This window comes from Arachis hypogaea, chromosome 18 (genome assembly GCF_003086295.3).
Source record: "Arachis hypogaea cultivar Tifrunner chromosome 18, arahy.Tifrunner.gnm2.J5K5, whole genome shotgun sequence".
NCBI lineage: Eukaryota > Viridiplantae > Streptophyta > Magnoliopsida > Fabales > Fabaceae > Arachis > Arachis hypogaea.
In genome coordinates, this window is record NC_092053.1 from 5,788,707 (window position 1) to 5,810,199 (window position 21,493).

Here is a 21,493-nt window from a genome sequence, read left to right on the forward strand (position 1 = left end):
AAAAACGATACATAAAAATAACTTTTAGTTTTATCCTTCAATAATATCAATTTTTTACTGTATGTACATAGTATTCAATTATTTTTTAATCACATTTAAGTAAATTACACTTAATCACATTACTTTCATTTTAAATAATTAATTTTTTTTATAATTTTATACTTAAAGATTTTTAGTTATCATGAAATGTTTGTAGAATGACTAGTACATAAACTTGCAAAGAATAAAAATTTGATATTATTAAATAAAAAATAATTAAATAATATGTACTAGTCATTCTACAAATATTTCATGATAACTCAAAATTTTTAAGTATAAAATTATAAAAAAAATTTAATTTATTTAGAATAAAACTAATGTGATTAAGTGTAATTTAGTTAGATGTGATTAAAAATAATTGAATACTATGTACTGTAAAAAAATGATACTATTGAAGGATAAAACTAAAATTTATTTCTATATATCTTTTTTGTCCCCAACGTTTTCATCCTATTTAAGTTTCTAACGTTTTAAAATTGTCTCAATTTTGTCCCGCCGTCAATTCTATTAACAGATCCCTAATGGCAAACAACATTAAGTCAATTTTGAAACGTTAGGGATTTAAATAGGACGATTGAAACGTTAGGAACAACTTTAAAATTTACCCCAAACATTGAGGATAAAAATGATACTTTACTCTTTTTTATTTTTACAAACTATATTTCAAAATGAAAAAAATTATTCTAGCTCTCAAAAATTATTTTCTCCTAACCAAATCTACAAAATATTGGGAGACATGTTCTAGAAAGACTCCAGAAAAATATATTTAGCTCCACTTTTTTGTAAACATATTTAAAAAGAATGAGATATTTTTATGTTCAAATTTGATAATTTTACAGGAAGCTAATTTATTTTTCTCTTCTATTTTTTATGTTAATAACCAAAATCATTTCATAAGAACTAAATATTTTTTCCCTAGCCCAAAAACTTTAGCGTACTCCATGTAATATTGAGACTACTAAACCACGAATTTCAGGTTTTATTGAGTATACGTGTGGGAAAGCATAAAACAAAGTGCGTGTATATATAGAGTATAATTTTGATGTGTTGATAGTATAAAATTTTATACAGTCATATAATTATATTATAATAATTTTTTCAACATCTTTCCACACAAAATATATATATAAATTTAATTTTGATGTACGATTAATATAAAATAATTTTATACATATATTTAATTATATAATATCATATCAATAAAAATAACTACTTTTTATATTAACTACGTAAATGATCATTTAATTTATTAAAATTTAGTTAATATTTAATTAATAAAAAATTTTTTATATTATTAAATATAATTTTATATTATTAAAAATATTAATAATAATTAATTAATAATTATAAATTACAAAATTTGTTAATTCTCTACCACTCTTGTATATATATAATTTGGAACATTCATGAATAGAAATAAATAACGTAATATTAGTCATATATACCTCAAATAATATTAGGTGTAGCATGTGCATAACGTGTGTATTTCACTTTCAATCCATTTTATTGTATAGCCAAAACACTATTCAAAGTCGCAGAATGCGTAGTCTTTTCGAAAGAAATTAAATAAGCAATAAAAAGTTAAAACAAAAGAAAAAATAATTGACTTTTCTTGGTGAAGAGGCGCAGGCACACGTGTTCAAACTTTAGAAATACAGACGCACGTCAAGTCTTCAACTCTTAAACATTGAAATTATATATATTTTTATACACGTGTATAATGTATAATGATATGTGTGTATATATGCGTGTACTTGTATTTTAGGACAAATCACGTAAAAAAAATGAAATAAAAATTAAATTTATATGAATTTCCTTAATAAAAAAAATATTACGTAGATAACTTATTTTAATATAAATCAAATTCACTTAAGTTAATTTAAATTTTTTTTGTGTATGGTATTGTCACTCTCTTTTATAACATTCACTAATTTAAAACTTAATTTAAAAGTTATATTTCAATTCGGAGATATTATTATATATTTGACTTTTATTAACATTTAAAAAATGTTATCAATACTTATTAAAATATTATTTATATATATTAATAATATTTTAACAAATATTAAATATATTCTATATTACTAAAGAATTTTATTAATATTTTTTTAAATTTAATAACATTTAATAAAAATATTACAGTAGACCTTTTTTTTGTAACACTTAAAAAAATATTATAATTAATATATTTTGTAACACTTAAAAAAATATTATCATAGATATATTTTGTAACACTTAAAAAATGATACAATAGATATTTTATGTAACATTTAAAAAAATATTACCATAGATATTTTTTGTAACACTTAAAAAATATTACAAAATATCTTTAGTAACATTTTTTAGTTATAATATACTATTTTTTATTTTATATTATACACAATATAAATATACTAAAATTAATTACTACAACATAAAATATTTCATTAAATTCACATTCACAAAATGAAATTTTTATAACCTCTTTTATTAATCAATAATCATTGTACAAGTTTGTTTTGTGATGCAAATAAAATGAAAAAAAAATATTTATAACACTTAAACTTTATGAATATTTCATATAAAAAAAAAAAAAAAAAAGTGATACACAGTACATAAAACATGAGTAATTGGCAATCTGAAGCACCAATAGTCTCCCCAACTTCCTTTCGCACGCAGAGAGCTCCAAAAACCTGCAAAAAATCTATCACTGCCTTCTTATGCAATTGAACATATTAAGTCAAAAATAATATGGAGTCACCTATACATACACTCCACTTGTCAAATACATGTACGGTAATAAGGGAAAAAATTTTGACATATAACATACAAAATTTTGTGCATTCCTTTCATATATATAGAATCATACTCCAACACTCCATTCATTGCACAACATCTATTCTTTCAATCTTTATACATGTTAATAAAAACTTGTTTTGACAATATTAATAACAAAAGATAACCTGATTTTACTCCAAAAACAAAAAAATTCTGAATTAAAATTATAACCTCTTTTATATTCTTTATTTACAATCCATTAACAAGCACAATTAAAGTAAGAATGAAAACAATGAGTCTTTGCCACTGGTATACTAACCCGACTGGAGGAACTATAACTACTTCTCTCAATACAGTTTTATATATATCTAAGAGCTTAAAATCAAGACAAAGAGGATAAGGATGAACTTACCTACCACTTGAAAATCACTAATGTACTATATATACAGCAAAAATTAAACTATTTTTCACTAGTTGAAGATGATCTCTAATGTTCTACTCTAGGGAATAAGAATTACCTGAACAGTTTAAAAATCAAAATTTTCGGGCTAATACTTGTATAATAGCATCCTTAACCTAAAGTAAGCAACCAAAATGAGAAAGGAAAAATGATTTGACAGGTTATGCATGATAACTATTGATTGGGAATTCAAAAGCAGCAAATACAATGCCTTCTAAACAAAAATATGAAAATTTTAAATGGTTTAATTATAAAAATATGCAATAGAGGAATGTTAGGAAAACAAGAAAACTAATGTATTCAAAGAAACCTTTAAAGATGCCAACTCCTTTAGTCCCATTCCAACTGAAAGCATACTCTCGATATTTCCTTCTCCAGTAAGATCATTCAAGTCTGGAACAAATTTGCTTCTCTTGTCTGGGGCTTCATCACTTGCTTAAAACTGATTATAATTATATCTGAAAAAACCAAGGGTTCAAAAAACAGAACAGCAAAAATTATTACTAAAAAAAATAACATGAGCACAGATTTGTTTTATAACACTGTCAAATTAGTATGAAATGAAGAATAAGAAGTCTTTATTTCATGCCTTTTTTCCAGCATTCCTCCTTAGCTTTTTGTCCTGCAGAAAGGACAACCTCAAAAGGAAGAAGGGTTAATGATGACCAAAGTTCATACTTTAAAAATGCAACATCTGCACAGATACCTATAATCCATAGAAAATGTTACACAAGATAAAATTTAGCAGTAATGACCGAAGAGCTTTCACTTCAGATTCAGCTCCATTTAGCTGGCTCGCAACAGCTGCCACTTCAACTTTTGCGTCCTGTTGGAGAAGAAATCATTTCAACATATAACAAAAGAGGAATATTTCTTAGAAAAATTATTTATGCTGGCAATAATAGGGGGGAGCATATGCACCTCAACTGCAGCCTGCAGAGATGTGATTTTCTTACCAATTTTATCCTTAGAGTCTTTGGCATTTTTAAGTGCAGCCTATATCCAACAAGAGATGGTACATGTTATTATTTGGTGAACAATAGCTTCATTCTTTGTGAAGTATATATACTTCTTTTATGATACACACATTTACACTTCAAGTTATTCCCACATTACCTCTCTTTGGCGCAATGCTGCTTCCTTTCTGCAATGCCATTATGTAGGTGTATCATATATACTATTAAGTGAAACAAAATCTACGTCAAAAAGTTTAGATATAATTCATTAACCTACTCAAAAGTTTAGCTTCCAAAGATACACCTTCTCCAAAAGAAGCTACTTGCAAACTCCAACATAAAAGAAAGATTAATTAATTAAACACTGCAAATACAGAAATCTGAATTGTCTCATAACACACATACAAGAACAATCAAGTCTTTTGTCATAGCACTATAGAAAGTGGCGACCAAAATGCTAATAATTTCAAACACAATAAAAAAAGGGCAAGATCAAGAGAGAATAAAGAGCAACAATACAAGAGGATATAGCTAGAGGCTCTTATCCTTATAGTAAATAAGAGCTTTCAGTTTCAAGTTTCTCTTTTCCAGTTTTAAGTTTCTCTTTTCCAGGACTTCAAATATATTAAAGTATATTTATTTTAAAATAGAGAGTATATATATATATATTCTTCTAAAAAACACATATTCTTTCTACCTCTTCTCCAAAAGCATAATCTGATTTAGGTTATTATCAGTATTCTCTTGCATATTCATGTTTTATAACTATGGTTATTATGTAAAATTTGGAAATGTTTGTGAAAATTCACCAATATGCTATAGAACATGCAAGCTGAGATCCTTCTAGTTTTCCCTTCCAAGATCTTATTCAAGCTGAGATCTTCAGCAGGGTCCTCCAAAATTGGGACAATTCGACTTTTGAAAAATTCAGCTATAGCTCTAGAGTTAAACAAGTCAAGAATATTAGTTCAAAGCAGGGGACATAAACAACTAGTACAACAATAACAACACCTGAGCCCTATCACACTAAATAAAGTCAACTATATTTGATGAGGCCTTTACTTGTTATGATTCTTTTACATAATCACCACCATCAATCCCAAATATATCCAATTACTAAAAGTAACCATTTTTTTTTCTCATACTTACTCTTGTTTGATATCTTATGTTTGAATTTTCACTTACATATTATGATACGTCAAATAAATAATCTATTCTAGCCAATGAAAGAGGTTAGCCAAAGGCCAGAGATCATATGATGTAGAAGTACACTAGGTAAACTGGAACTATTCATGTTCCTAGGCTACATGAAGAATAAAATAAAATACTAAAAGTAGATAAAATTAATTGTTCATGTAAAACTTGTAATTTGAAGCATAAAGTAATTGAAATAGACATAGTAGAACATTATTATTTTACAATTCAAAAAGGGGAAGATTCAAAGGAGAAAAGGGAAGATGCAATAGCGTATTCAACTAGTAACTTACGCAATTCCAATTCTGAAGAGAGAAAAAGTTGTCATGCATCACAGAAACCATAGCAGGAATTGAACTCGCCTGATCAGAAAGCAAAGCATTAACGTTACTTCTTCATAAACAACTTCACTCATTTCACCAATGTAACCCCCCTTTTGTAAGTATTAATATATATGTACCAAATTTTACTGCACAAGATTCAACAATTATTTGAACAATGTTGCATTTGTGAGTTTTAATGGCTATATGTGACCCACTGTATCTGCTACTATCAAACAAATTATTATTCAATGACAGTTATTGTATATCCGCATATACTACTTTAATTTTGATCTTTGATGCTTACTTTACATTTACACTCATACAGAAGAAAAAATAACTCAGGTTATGTTCATATTGCAACTTCAAGCCTTTTTTTGCAGCAAGCAATGTGGTTCCAACAAAAAAAAATATTTTAAGAAAGAATCAAACATGTCTGATTTTATTTGAACTAGAAATGTTATCATAAAATCTTTTTTAAATCTTTTTATTTTGTATCAAATTAATTACTAATCTATACAACAATTTCATTTGGAATCAATATATGAGTTTTTCCAATTGGCAATATCAAACAAAACAGAAATTAGAAATTAGAATCCAAGCTTAGTAAGAAAAAGCAACTAGAAAACAGAGGATATGAAAACCTAATAATGTATGGTTTTTAACAACTTAATAAGCAAATAAACATGTTTCGAGATCGGTAAATGAAAACCTAAATTCAAAACCTAACTACTAAATAACCAATTAAAAACTTAAATCAACTAATAATTATACATCAAATTAATTATTACGTAAAGATTAAAGAGGATTGAAGGAGCAAGAAACTAACTAAACAAGAGAACTGAAACTTACCAGGCAGTGGGACAAGCAGACGATAGAACTGGCGAGAAGACGGCGGTGCAGGCGAGAAGACGGTGGTGCAGGCGAGAAGACGATGGCGCGAGAGAATGAATCATAGGCGAGACAACGCGAGCTGGAGTGAGAGTGAGAACACCAGATTGTGGCCTGCTTTCGATTCGCGAACCGTGAGATTAAAGAGGCAGAACGAGAGATCGAAGAGGCGGAGCGAGAGATCAAAGAGGAGGAGCGAGAGGTGGTTTCACAGCTTCGAGAGTGGGAGTGAGAACGACATTCAGACGCGTGAAATTGGGGGAAAATGAAGAGAACCCAGCTTCGAGATTCTAGGTTTTATGAAATTAGGGGAAAATGAAATTTGGTAACGTTTGTATCTTATTTTTATTTTTAATAAAAATTATATTTTCTAACATTTATTTTACAAATGTTACTGATGAGTAGGATTTGTGCCGGTTTAGAATTTCACTCTAGAAAAGAGAACTTCTTCGTTGATAGCATAGTCTAAATCGGTAATTAAATCCTATCAATCAAAGTTTAATGTGGTTGTCACAAGTACAAACCCCAATAAAAATCGAGAGTATTTAAACCTCGGGTCGTCTCACAAGGAATTGCAATGAAGTGCTTAATTATTGGCTATGAAGGAATAAGGGGGTTTGATTTGGTGATTAACAAGAAAAGTAAATAACAATAAAGTAAATGATAATTAACTAATAAAGGAAAGGAAAAGAACTCTTGGCTAAGGCATGGAAATTGAGATCACCATCCTTGTCTACAAACCATATATTGACAATTATGAGGTAACAACCCATTAAGTCTACTTCTATGCTTGAAGTAAGTCAAATAGGCTTGATCAACATCAATCTATAAGTCCCAACCTAGCTACTAATTGACTTAGTAGTAGGCTAGTGTTAATGGGTATCAAATTGACCACTAAGAATTTTCAAATCACTAATTCAATTAGACCCAATTACTCAAGGTCACTCAATTCCCTAAGCCTAGGCCAAGAGTGTAGAAAACTACTCTATAACTAGTGAAAATATTTTATCAAACACCTAGAGTGCAATAAAAGTAAACATCATAAATTACAAGGATTAATGAAAACCATAACTAACACAACAAGAAATCAACAATAGGAACTAAGATAAACATAAAAAGACATGGAAATATAAAATTGCATTAAAGAAAATAAAAATCCAACAAGGGCTCATGAAAGTAAAAATGGCAACATAAAAAAATTAAAAAGAAAGACTAAGAGGATTAAGACAATAGAATAATAGAATATAAAGAGAGTTGAACTAAAACAAGAATTAAAACTTGGATCTAAGAAAAATTGACCTAAACTACCCTAAATTCTAGAGAGAAGGGAGAAATTATCTCTCTACAATTCTAACCTAAAACATAGCTAAAACTAAACCATGACTACTTCTCCCCTCATTCCCCTTCAATTCTTGGGTTCAAAAGCATCAGGAATGAGTTGGATTTGGGCCTTCTTGAACTCAGAAATTGCCCCCAGCGTATTGCCTTTAATGAGGTCACGTGCCGCTTGTCACGCGTATGCATGGGTCACGCGTACGCGTCACTGGCAACTTTTCCTTATCACACGTACGCATCAGTCACGCATACGCGTCGCCTTGACGATTTCCTTCTTCACGCGTGTGCGTCAGTCACGCGTATGCATCGCTTTGAATCTTCCAAATCCTTATTTTCTATGAATTCTCCTTCTTGCATGCTTTTTTCTTCACTCATTTGATCAATTCCTTGCCTTTTAACCCTGAAATCACTAACAAACATATCAAGGCATCGAGTGGAATCAAAGTGGATTAAATTTAACCAATTAAAGGCGCAAAAGCATGTTTTTAATCATCAAGCACAAATAAAGGAGAATTACAAAACCATGCTATTTTATTGAATAAATATGAGATAAGTTGATAAAATCTCCTAAATTCAACACAAGATAAACTGCAAAATTGGGGTTTATCAGTTACTAAAAGTATAATTTTATTAGTATAGCTAACATTTTAAAAAATGTTAGATAAAAAGTGTTAGTAAATGTCTAAATTCTAGTAGTGAAGTTTTTGGGATGTCCCTAATAACCAACGAATGACAAGTACTTTTTCTTGTGTGAATACGATTCACTTTCAAGATGTCTTGATAGTGAAATGATAGACACGCGGGACTCAAAATTTCGTGCTAAAGAGCGTGTAGGTTCCAGGTAAATTGAATTGAATATATTCGATTTAGAGTTTACATAGTAAATTAAATTAATATCATTTTATTTAAGTTGATGGTAGTAAATCAATCTTACTAGATTCGATTTACCTGGAAATGATGAGTGCACTACGATAAATCGAATGAAATGAATTCTATTTACGCAAGAAATAAGACTATAGGATAAATCGATTCTACTAAATTCAATTTACCATTTATAACACTGTTATTAAACCGAATTAATATAATTTGATTTAAAGTACACGTCCAATCTATATAAATACCAATCGAATATTGAATCCTCATTAGATATTGACACTCAACATGGCTACAGGGGATAATTTTCTAGTTCTTGTACACTACAAAAGCACGATTAAAAAAAAACGCGATCAGGAATAAAATTTACTGATAAAGATCTGTTGAGCGTCTTTATTAGATCTTTTATGAGTCTGGTTGATTTTCATAATACCGTACTACAGAAATTGGGTCTGCATAGAATGAAACGGATCGAGAAGTTATATTATCGAATTCTGATTTCTGTTGTTGGGGTGGGGTGAAGTACGACTCGTTTGTGATAGGCAGTGACGAGGGTTTGGAAGTTTTATTTCACTATCATCGTCAGTTTCTAGAGGTGAGAATCCCTGAACTATTGACGAAGCTTGTGGATGTGGTCTCTAACTCAGGATGATCGAACCGAAATCATTAATGATTACCTATGGCAAGAGCCTCCAGTTCAATTCCTGTTGTTACGTCTTCATCTCTATTTGTAGTTACATCTGCAGGAGATATGGTGGCATCTCCATCTTTTGCAGCTGATCTACACCGCGATGAGATTGTAGAACTAGGTGCTAACATGAATACTCCTGTAATGATTATGTTTTTGAAGTGGTTGGAGAATCGGATGTGGTGGAAGATGTCCTAGGGGGATGATGATGACGTAGAATCCGCCACGATTGCTGATGACAACGATGATAATATAGGGATTGGAGGAGTATTCTTGTCGGACCTGGTGAAGTATCGAGCTCAGAAACTCAGCAGTACCCACCACACTTTTTGACTCTAGACTTGGGAGTTCAGACGGTATAACGAACCTCATATATGTTTGGCCACCTCGATTTTCAGTAATCATAGAAAGCTTAACTATCTTCTGATATCTGCTTACATCCTTCCTATGTTCAGAGCTATGCGACCATGTCCATCAAGGTTCTGCAGAATGCGACAGAGGCACATTTTGAGTTTAGACTTACGTATAGGAAGGTGTGGTTGGCTAAGCAGAAGGTCGTTGCGTAGATACATGGGGATTGGGAGGAGGCCTACAATGAGCTGCCAAGATGGATGCTCGGTGTGCATATAACGATGCCAGGAAGTATCGCAGTGCTGAAGACGTGTCGTGTGCGAGTTGCAAGCTTGGTTGACGGGGAGTCAGCGTATTTTCACCGATTTTTTTGGATATTCCCATCGTGCATCGAGACATTCAAGTATTGTAAGCAGTTTGTCACGGTAAATTTTAGAAGGTTAAATTTAACAGTGTTTGTATAGTTTTCTGGAGTGTTTGAGAATGCTCTAGATGGTTCTGGAACGTTCTAGAATATCCTAGAAGGTCCCGAAATACTCTCGAAGGTTCTAGAATACTCTGGAAGACCATAGAGTACTCTAGAAGAGTGTGGATGTATATAGGAGTATAAACAGTAGTATAGAAGAATCTAGAAGTATTTAGAAAGTTGTGGTATGATGGATATTTGTAAATAAGGTTCTAGATGATTAATCTAGGCTGTCGATTAGATTTAATCCTAACCATCCATTGAGGAGGTGGATGGCTATAAATAGGAGGTGAGAGTTAGTGTGAGTGTGCGTGAATCATTTGTAACCAACACTTGAGTAATAAAGTGTTCTTTCCACCAAAACTTCCTTTCTTTTGTATTCTCTTGTGTTCTTAGCTTTCTTGCTAAGTATTGAGGGTTAGGCTGACTTGTTCTTAGCTCAAGAGGTTGAGTAAGTTCGAGTGCCGGCACGGTAGCGTTGGAGTGCGTCCAAGGCCGTGAGAAGGATTAAGTACTATTTTGGTCCCTAACGTAGAGGCCAAAAATTTATTTCGTCCCCGACTTTTTTTGCTACAAAATTGTCCCGAAGGTTTAACTTAGTTTTAAAATCGTTATTTTTACCAAATTTTTATTTTTATTACCAAATTATCCCTAACTAAAAAAATATAAAATAAAAAAAGAAAACAATAAAGAAAACGGGGAAGGGGGAAGGGATTTAGGGAAAGTCGCGCATTGGGTGGTGGGGGTTGTTTCCAGGGGAGAGGGGAAGGGGGAAGGGAATCTCCACACCGCCGCCGCTGCTCCTCGCCGCCACGGTTGCTTCCTTGCCGTTGCTCCTTTCTTCCTCAGCACACACTCACACTAACGACAAGAGAGGAGAGAGCAGAGGGAGAGAGAAAGAGAAGAGAGGGGATTCGCACACACTCCACACCACCGTCGCCACCACTGTCGCAGCTCTTTGCCTCTTTTCACGTGATCTGCCACCACCACCGCAGCTCTCCTCCTCTAGCGATTCGCAGTTTACCGCCGCAACCCCTCCTCCCTCACACCGTCGCAGCCCTTCCTCCCCCACCACCGCCGTAGCCCTTTCCCTCGTGATTCGCAGAGCACCTGCTCTACCTCGAGGTCCCTGTAGTGTTATTTCAATTTTTTATTTTTTCTTTAATTTTTCAGATTTAAAGGAAGGTGTTTTGCTTCTGTTTATTCCATTGTTGTTGTTGTTGTTGATGTTTCTGGTTGCATCTGTTTATTCCTTTTATTCCATTGTTGTTGTTGATGCTTTGGTTGCTTCTGCTTCTGTTTTTAGTTTTGCTTCTGGTTATACTTTTGTTGTTGCTCTAATTCCGTTATCCATTGTTATTGTTGTTATTGTTCTTCTGGTTGTGGTTGTTTGATTGTTGTTATTCTGCTTCTACTTTCTACTTCTGTCTGCTTCTGTTTCTGCATTTGCTTCTGCCTTGTGCACTTTTGCTTCTGGTTGATTTTTGGAAAGAAGAGGGGAGGGGTATTTTCGTCCAAAGAACGATTTTAAAATTAATTCAAACCTTCGAGACTATTTTATAGCGAAAAAAAGGCCAAAAAAGAAATAAGCTTTCGGCCTCTACGTTAGGGACCAAAATTCTACTTAACCCTGTTTGGGAATTATATTAAATCTAAAAAAATAAACTAATTTACTTTCTTGTCAAACTTCTGCTGTCTATTTAATCTAACATTAGAAACCTAAATTAGGTATACCTAAATTCTTAAACAACTTCTAATCTAGTTAATCACTACTCTAACTAAGCATTGTTAATCACTATTTCACCGTGCATTTTGTACTTTTAAAATTCTAGCAAAACACTAAACCATTACTCTAACTACCATTTATAGTTTAAAAATCTCAATTGCGCATATAACAAAATTATAAGTGACTTAAAATAAAAAACTATTATTTATATTTTATAGATATTCAATTTCGAAAGCTAAGCTCTTCATAGATGGAACCAGCAATATGGACAACGCCGTCTAATTGATAGATACGGTTTGGGTTGTCTTCCATTTCCATAGTGTTAATCCCACGGGTTTTTTGCCGCAAATTTTCTTTGGAAGGGGGTGGGATTTGGTGAAATGTAATTCGAAGCTAGTGGATTCGATTTACCACTAGCTTTCATTCAATGTAAATCGAAGTAAGTCCATTCGATTAACTAGTGCTTAATTCGAATCCACTCAATTCGAATTACTAGGGGCAAAAACCGTGTGTGTAATTCGAAGCTAATGGTTTTGATTTACTATGGATAGACTTCAAAATCAACTAAATCAAATCTAATGATCTATTCATAATCCTAGTAGAGTAGTAGTTCGAATTTGATTGATTCGATTTACATAAAAGTGTCTATGAGGGCATGCACGTAACGTTTTATGCTTTAGGGGATCCATGTAATTTTGTGATTCAAAGGGTTTATTAATGTGCTTTGCCTTATATTTAATATTATACATCTTGGTTGGTTGAGTACGGAAAACCAAAGATTTTTTATCATTCCAAAACGACGCCGTTTTTACCCAATTTTCATTGTATCTTGCATAATCCTAACATTCATCGTACTCTTCTTCTTCATCTTCTCCTTCCTCCTCTTCAACTCCAAGATCAATCTATGGTGTAATTGTCACTCGTGTCGCACCTTTCTCAACATGTCATGGACCACATCCTTCTTAAATCTCTATGACTGGTACATCCAGCTCCACGTCTTCGATAACAGCATCACCTCTAATCCCAACAACGTCTACCACATCTTCAAAACCAAATTCCACAACTACCCCAAGGGAACGCTTTTTTTCACTCTCCGGCAAGCAATATAGATTGTTGGACATTAGGACATTGTGAGAAGATTCTCCTTCGACATATTCAAATTTTCATTTGGAATGGATCCTGAGTGCTTCATTCCTTCATTCCTGGAGTCCAATCTGGCAAATAGCATCGCCCTCGCATCCAAGCTATCAATACAGCGAGTAATGTCGCCGTCATCGCTCATATGAAAACTGAAGTGATTACTGAACATTGGTTCGGAGAAGAAGCTGAAGGAAGCAAGGTTGCGAAAATCAAACCGGTCAATAAATTAATAGAGTGACTGGTTCAATGATTGAGAAGTTCAACTGGTATTCAACTGATTTAATTAAATATAAAATAAAATTATTAAAAATTTAATATACAAATTTCAAATATTCAAATTTAATAATTTTTAATGTTTTATACAAAGTGTAACATGAAAAATTGAAAACATATCACTGGTTGTCATTTTAAGCTAAAAAAGAATAACATAAATAAAAAATAAATAAATAAATAAATAAAAAGAAGCTATTCTAAGCTCTGGTAATTTTCTTCGGCTTCAAAGGCTCCATCTCCGTTCAGTGAAAAATTCTCTTTAAGTGGCTTCAGTACAGTTATATTCAAAATCAATTCAATTTTTCATGCTTAAAGATTATTAGCATTAATAATACTTAAAAATTAATTCCTTCTTAAAAATTTGTATTGTGAAGAATGAAAACTTTAATATAATCATAGAATTTCAAAGGAATCAAGTATATTATATATGTGGATTAGATTTTCTGCAGATACCAAACTGAAGTTCCATCTTTAGCAATGTCTATATTAACAAATAAAAATCATAAACAATTAAACAATGGCTACTATCGGATACCTTGTGCACTCTTCGAAATCTCCAACCCCTCTTTGGATCCACAACCTGTAGTTCTAGATCAGGCTTGCTACCAAAAAAATCATCAAATTCATCATCGAGTTCTTTGTTCTTTCCATCTTCATTAACCCTATCATTTAAGCCCTCTTCGTTGTCACTTTTAGTTAAGAATGTTGAGTACCACTGTGTTCCTGTCGGCATCATTCCAAATGCTGAAAAAAAAAAAGAATAAAAATCACAGTTAAACATAATCTTAAGCAGCAAGTCAGTTTTTTCAGAAATACCAAAATAATATAACCATCCTGTGTAATTCTACGACAACAGCAGAAGAGGGTCGTTCATGGAGGGAGAGAGAACACAGACTCGACGACGGCGGAAGAGACAAGGACAGAGACGACGACGCGACGAGGACAGGTTCGGGCTCAGCGATGAGTACTGAGACAGCGACAGCAGCTCCGAACCGATCTTCTGGCGACGCAATGAGAGGAGCAAACCTTCGAGAGGCGAGGAAGGCAACCACTGTTGTCACTGGCGGCGCCGATAGTGATGGGTGCGATGGTAGCTGCTTTGCTTTGGTAATTTTCTCTGAGGCTTTGATAGGGTTAGGGTTCTTCAAGGAGGGAGTTTTTTATTCTGAGAAAGAAAAAAAGAAGTAGGGATCCGTGTTCTACTTCAGCTTTTTTTTTGTGTTTTTCGAGAAAACGACGCCGTTTTGAGGGATGGGGGCAGCGAACTGGGACTTTAAAAAACCCAGTTGGTTCATTCGGTTCATCAGTTAACTGCCGGTTTGATCAATTTTTTAACTTATTTTTTGCAAGACGGTTTCCAAGGTCAATCGAACTGGCTAGAGAACTGATTCCCGGTTAACCCGGTCAAACCAGCCGGTCCGATCTGATTTTTAGAACCATGGAAGGAAGCGATCGGAGGGGTGGATAATGTGGCGATGGAGATTATAGGGCAGAGGAGGAGGGAGATGGCGATGACGACGACGACGGCATGTCTTAACAAACCAGACTTGCGGAATAGATTCATAAGATCCATCGAAGACGACAAGTACTTGAGAGACATAGTCATTAGTTTACTGAGTTTGAATTGGTTGAGAACAAGTTGATGATTTTTCTTCTTGTAAACATTGAAGTTGCAGAGTGTGTATTGTGTAGTTTGAAGTTGCAGTGTTAGACTGTTAGGGTTGTGCGAGATACGATAGAAATTGGAGGAGAACGGCATCGTTTCCGAACAGAAGGGTCAGGGACCATTTTGTCCGCCGTTAGAGTTGCCAGGGACCATTTTGTTCTCCGCTAGAATTGACAGTTTCAAAGGACCTAAGTGACTGATGGGGTTAGAGACCAATCGAGTAATTAATTTTAATTGGAAACTAAAATTTCTTGTTCGAAATTCTTTAGAGACCAAAATGAGTAAATACTCTTGATAATTTGATCAACTTTAGAGCAAAGAAGTTGGTGAAAATCTCATTTTTGATATAAATGAACTAAATTGGTTATTATTTATGAATGATAACACTATTTAAATTTGTGGGTATCTATTATGTTTCTATTCGACTGAAGCATATAATTATTCAATCTGACATAGGATGAATTTTTTATTAAAAAAATGTTAAATATCATTAGATTATTTTATTGAATTTAGTATCGTATATTAGCGGGTGATTAAATTGATAAATTAGTCAGATCAAATTACTACCGGTAAATTTTTATTTTTGACGATAAATTCATTAGTGATTAAAGAAAACAAAAAAAAAAAAAATACAAAAGATAGAATGAAATTTATTTAAATCTAATTAGTGAAATGTTATTTTAATAACACACAATACATTATCATCAAATTTATCTATGGATAAACTTGTCCTAAATTCAAAATATACACCCTTCCCCTAATACCTCTACAATTCATAAACTCATATCTACATCATACCCTTCCCAAAATCAATTACATCCTACCATTTCGAACACCCAGGAGATCCATCTAAATCAATTCCCCGTCCTAATACTTCTTGAATACTTTACCTTTGAGTCAAGACTAATTAATTTTACAATTTTTCATTAAAAATATTGATTCCTTGACATTGCCAAAAATGTTAATTCCTTGACATTGTCATACAATTATATTGAAAAAAACCAATTCGTTCTACTTCATGGTGATTGAAACAAACAACTGAAACTTTGTTGACATAATAATGATTGGTTTTACATATGACGTGGAACTTGCTCTTCCATACTAGAGCTTTAATATGGTAGGCAGCTTAATATGGTTGAGAATGATTGATAATAAGACAGCCAACCTAAGAATGGAACACCAAAGGGGAAAGGACCATATTAGTGTTCATTCACACCGGCAGTATGTACATTAAATCAACTCAAAGGATCAATAAAGGGGGAATCAAAACTAGCAACCCTCATAGTCATTAGCAAAAGCTGTCACAATGTGTAGTGAACAAATTAAAGCGCGTTCAAAACATAGTTCGCCTGCCAGAGTGCCAGAGGAATTAATACCTTGCATAGTTGCATGCTATCTAACAAATTAACAATACAGATTACAGAATACTTTAGCCAACATTCAAACTGCTATCAAAACCACCCAACTCATTCCCAAACACGCCCTTCCCTTCTGCATTCTTCATTCCAATGGAGAACAAGTCAAAAGTTAGGTGAAATTATACTCTCTCTGGGACTTAAACAATCGGTTTATGTAATACTTCTTAATATGTAATAAATAAGGAATAGTTGATGTGATATTAACCATCTTATCTACACACAAAAAATCAATCACTTATATAAAATATATATTAAAAGACAAAATACGTAATAAAAATAAGTTAAATAACATATATATGAATTGGAGATTGATTTTTGGTATGTATATAATATTGTATATAATAACGTTGTAGATAATAGAAGTCCATGTAATTTATTTATAAGTATGTAAAGAGTTAGAGTAAATATCAACATTACTCTTTTATTTTGGACTAATATGTCCTTTTATCTTATTTTATTTGATTTAAATGACAATGTCTAATTTAGTATAATTTAACAGATAAAATGAAATGAATTTTTAATGAAAAAATAAAGATAAAGAATCATTAAAATTAATTAATTATTTTAATGGTGGATTAGTTTTTTTTTTAATTTTTATTTCACATTTTTTTTCCGTGTCACACATTTCATTTTTGGCGAGATTCAGATTGTTTCTTAGGAATATGAAAAATAGGCCCAACCCGTTTTTTATGGCCCATATTTCTCATTAATGTTTTTGTTGGTTCCCAATTCCAATCCATTGCCCATTTCCTGAATCCATAACAAAAACAAAAAGAGAAAACCCTAAAACCTAAACCCTTTTCCAGTTGCTGTTCTCTGTAGCAGTGCAGCCACAATGAGATTGGAGAAGTGTTGGTTTTGTTCCTCAACCGTATATCCTGGTCATGGAATCCAGTTCGTTCGTAATGATGCCAAGGTACAAGTCAAAGTTTCAATTCTATGAATTTCTTATACAATCAATTCACTAGAGAAACCATAAGTTAACTCCTCGTTTTGTTGCGCAGATTTTTCGATTTTGTAGGTCTAAATGCCATAAGAACTTTAAAATGAAGAGGAACCCTCGTAAGGTCAAATGGACCAAGGCATATCGAAGAGTGCATGGAAAGGATATGACTCAGGTCAATTATTACTATTTATTATCAAATTTTATCTTTGATTTTTTTTTTTTTATATATCTTGTTTTATTTATCGTTGTATGCTTAGGGTTTCAGAGTTATTGTGCTATTGTTTCAGGATTCAACGTTTGAATTCGAGAGGAAGCGGAACAAACCTGAGAGATATGACAGGAACCTTGCTGAGAATGTGCTTAAGGCCATTCCTAAGATTGATAAAATCAGGGTCACCAGAGAGGAGAGACACCATAAGAATAGGTCCTTTCTTGAATCTTCTATTATTATGTATATAGTGTGGATTTGTGGAACCTTGGTTTCTATGGAAAATGTCTTTAATTTTTTTAACTCTAGTCAATAAAGAATAAACTGAATCAAATGAAACTTTATTGAAGAGCTTCGTAAATGTCTTTAATGTGGTTGTTTGTTGATGTTTTGCGGCGACTTTTGCAGGATGAAGGGAAACAAGGTGAAGGTGCAGAGGGAGGCTACGAAGGAGTTGGAGCAGGGTATCAGTTTGGTCAAAGCTCCTTTGGCCCTTCAGCAGGATCCGTCTCTCACTTTACCAAAGATCAAAGTCACGGTTTCCCAACAGCAATCACAGCAGAATCGACCTATGGAAGAGTGATTCGTTTGGCAATGCTCGCCTTATTTTGTTCCGGTTTGATATTTGCGGCCGGATTAGTGGCCTTCTGAGGTCCAAATTACTAGTGTTAGTTTACTTGAGAGATGATTCATGTCATGTTGTGAATGTTATGGTTTTGAAAGAGAGTTTTGGGGTGAGCTTTTTGTAATGTAAACATTGAATGTGATACATTGTGAGACATAGTTATATAAAGCATATCAGAATGGTGTGTCTGCTTGGGCATAGCATATATTCAATCCAAGTTAAGATTTAAGAACTGTGATCATCTTATGGTTCCAAATTGCTTAGCAGGAGCAGCCCTTGCTGCTCTATGGGCAAATGAGTTCTCACTGAAGTGAGATTAAACAACATTAAGTAACGGTTATTCCCTTCCTTTCAAATTAGTATTCATGAAGCATGTACTTCAAAATCTGATAAACTATTCCTGCGAATTCAGGTAAATTTTCTACTCCGATAAGACTTAAAAGTACACTGTAAGATGTCTTTAAATTTTGAGATGTATAGGCTTCCCCCTTCTAACATATATATGAATCAAAGTGGGATGGAATTGAGTTTGTGAGTTATTCTTGTTATCGTTAGATAATAAATATTTTTCGATATTTGCTACAGGTCGAGAAGCAGTGAGATAATAAATATTATCATTATGTGATGGAATTTATAGTGTACAAATTTCACAACTCAATTGAACTGGTTTTCAATGGCTGAAATTACTGTCATGTGCTGACTAGAAGCAATGAGTCATTTTTTATATTTTCTCTTTCATCAAAAGTACTACGAGTTTTTTGTTTTTAGTCAGGAAAGTGTTACGAGGTTTTTTCTTTTGGTCAGGGAAAGTATTACGAGTTTGATTATTCAGCTCGATTTTATTGGGCCGAATCTGTTTTGTTATGGGCCGAATAGAATGCTCTCCATGATTCAAAACTGGGCTGGGCCCATTTTGATCGATTGTTTGTGAGGGTTTTGCAGAGGGTTTTAGGGTTTCCATTCGATGAGAAAGCCTTGAAAAAAATGGCTTCAATGGCAGCAAGAAGATCCAGCAGCACAATCGTGCGAACCATCTGTAGAGCCACCGCGAAATCGACGGCAGGGAGGTCATCATCCTCGTCCTTCCCTTTGCGCGATTCCAATCTCGGTTTTCGGCATAATAACAACCGTATCGCTCCGGCGAGGTTCTCGCTCCTCCGAAGAGAATTGAGCTCCTTGAAGCCATTGCACACAGCCATTGCTTCATCTTACCTTGTTTCCAAGCTTCCCACCGAAGCTACCACCTCCTCACAAGGTATCTCTCTCCCTCTCTCTTTTCATTTTTGGTTTTCACTTTTGGCATTGCACATTTGCACATTCCATTTGCAATAGTCATGTTTATGATTGACGATGTTGCTGTTGTTTTCTCATTTGATAATTCGTATTGTTGCTTCCGATAAGCTTGAATAACCTCAACAAGCATTCTATTAAACGATTTTGATGCTCAAGGTTATGGTAGAGTTTTGAAAATGTAAACAATGCAATTGGCAGTAGGGATGGCAAAATTCCCGAGACGCGGGGATCCCTGCGGGGACTGCCCCGAATGGGGATCCGATTGTGGGGAATTTTCCCTGTGGGGATGGGGATGGGGGACAAAATTCCCCCGAAGCAGGCGCGGGACCCGAGCGGGGATCCCCGCCCCGTCCCCACTATTCCCCGAAATTTATTAATTCCTTAAATTATCTTTAATAGTTTATTCTCATATATGTTTTTTAGTCATTTCTCACACATACATATATATATATACCCAAAACTCCTAATCTTTATTTGCATAATCCTTCCTCAATTCAGAGATCCCTAAGGCTGTCTATACTCCATCCAACCTCTCTGCAGCCACCCCCTCGTCACCCTCTCACCGCATCGTCACACCTCACCATGCCATCATCCTTACCGCGTCGTAATTTCTATTTGCGGCGTTCCTTTTCGTAACTCTACCGTCGTGTTCATTCTCCTCTCTATTGCCGCATCTCCCACCTCGTTCATTGCTTTTTCCTTTGACCCGTCGTTGCGTCCCTCCATTGCATTATTTCGAAAGAAGTCACCATCGTATCATTTAGACTTTTTGTATAAAATATTGCAGTTTTTGTATAAGATAGATACTTGTAGCTCTATTCATATGGAAATTAATAATTAGTTAGAACTATTATGTAGATGGGGAATGGGGTCCCCGCGGGGAATGGGGCCCTGTGGGGAATGGGGATGGGGAGCAATATTCCCCCACGGCGTGGAATGGGGCGGGGATGGGGAGCAAATCTGAGGGCGGGGATGGGGAGCAGGGAGGCATCCCCCGCCCCCGCCCTGCCCCATTGACATCCCTAATTGGCAGCTTGGATTTTGATCCAGTGGTTTTCCTTTGAGATTCACTTACCTGCGTATTATCCAGCTACATTAATTTATGAATGGACCAAAAAAGTCTGAATGACTTATCAGTAGAGAATGTAGGAAGTAATAAAGAAAAGAGAGACAATGGAAACCCTTTTTTTGTGGGAGAAGGCAACAAATTAGAGTCTCTGATTCGCCTATTTCTGTGGTGCTTTCAGCGCTGTACGTTGCCGAAACAATTTGGAGCTGAGATTCTGGCATTGGCCCTTGATTTCTGAGGTTTATGCATTCAGATGTTCCTATATTTTCAATGAACAAGAAATAATTCAGTTTTGGTGGGAACTAACTTGTTGATCGGAGACCATAGCTTGAGGGCCAGGGATCATACTAGTGTGTAGGCATAAGCTTGTGTCTTGAGAAATATGGGATTTGTTTTATTTGTTTTTGGGGCATCTGACATACTTGTTTGCATTTGTTTATGACAGGGAGGTTTGCTAACTATGTCAGTCCAATCTAATAAAGGATGATGCATAAACTGACGAGGGTTCATCTTGTTGAATTCCTTGAAAGCTGGGTTACTTTTGAGGCTCTTTCATTGAGAATTTGGAAATTTCAGATTTCTTGACTATAAGTGCTGAGCAGGTTTGCTTCTTTGAGTAGTTAGTAGCCTCTGCCTGCCTCTGACATGTATGTAAATTTGTAACTTTTGATAAGTCAAATGTTGTTTTGTGTTTGTTATACTTTGTATACTGTCATTGAAATAATATCATGCGAATTATTTGAGATTAAGTTTTGATGTAAAGATTAGATCGCATATGACCAACAAACAATAACAATGG

The 21,493-nt window shown here is 33.8% G+C and overlaps 2 protein-coding genes across 2 annotated transcripts; both read left to right on the forward strand.

Annotated features, from left to right (window-relative positions):
* Positions 1 to 17,288: 17,288 nt before the first annotated feature.
* Positions 17,289 to 18,549, forward strand: LOC112772351 (probable ribosome biogenesis protein RLP24). Its single transcript, XM_025817284.3, has 4 exons — positions 17,289 to 17,469; positions 17,558 to 17,671; positions 17,787 to 17,923; positions 18,116 to 18,549. Exons 1-4 carry the CDS (start codon positions 17,389 to 17,391, stop codon positions 18,288 to 18,290), a joined length of 507 nt encoding a protein of 168 aa, XP_025673069.1. The 5' UTR covers positions 17,289 to 17,388; the 3' UTR covers positions 18,291 to 18,549.
* Positions 18,550 to 19,236: 687 nt separating this feature from the next.
* LOC112771068 (uncharacterized) lies at positions 19,237 to 21,443 on the forward strand. The gene is made up of 2 exons (XM_025815656.2): positions 19,237 to 19,587; positions 21,140 to 21,443. The coding sequence occupies exons 1-2, from the start codon at positions 19,317 to 19,319 to the stop codon at positions 21,169 to 21,171; spliced, it is 303 nt and encodes a 100-aa protein (XP_025671441.1). The 5' UTR covers positions 19,237 to 19,316; the 3' UTR covers positions 21,172 to 21,443.
* The last annotated feature ends 50 nt before the right edge of the window (positions 21,444 to 21,493 follow it).

Excerpts from the sequence above, each read along its gene's own strand:
- LOC112772351 (XM_025817284.3), top strand. The coding sequence starts at position 17,389 with ATGAGATTGGAGAAGTGTTGGTTTTGTTCCTCAACCGTATATCCTGGT. Across the intron at positions 17,672-17,786 it reads ATGGAAAGGATATGACTCAG|GATTCAACGTTTGAATTCGA; the intron begins GTCAATTATTAC and ends CTATTGTTTCAG. Across the intron at positions 17,924-18,115 it reads GAGAGACACCATAAGAATAG|GATGAAGGGAAACAAGGTGA; the intron begins GTCCTTTCTTGA and ends CGACTTTTGCAG.
- LOC112771068 (XM_025815656.2), top strand. The coding sequence starts at position 19,317 with ATGGCTTCAATGGCAGCAAGAAGATCCAGCAGCACAATCGTGCGAACC. Across the intron at positions 19,588-21,139 it reads AGCTACCACCTCCTCACAAG|GGAGGTTTGCTAACTATGTC; the intron begins GTATCTCTCTCC and ends TGTTTATGACAG.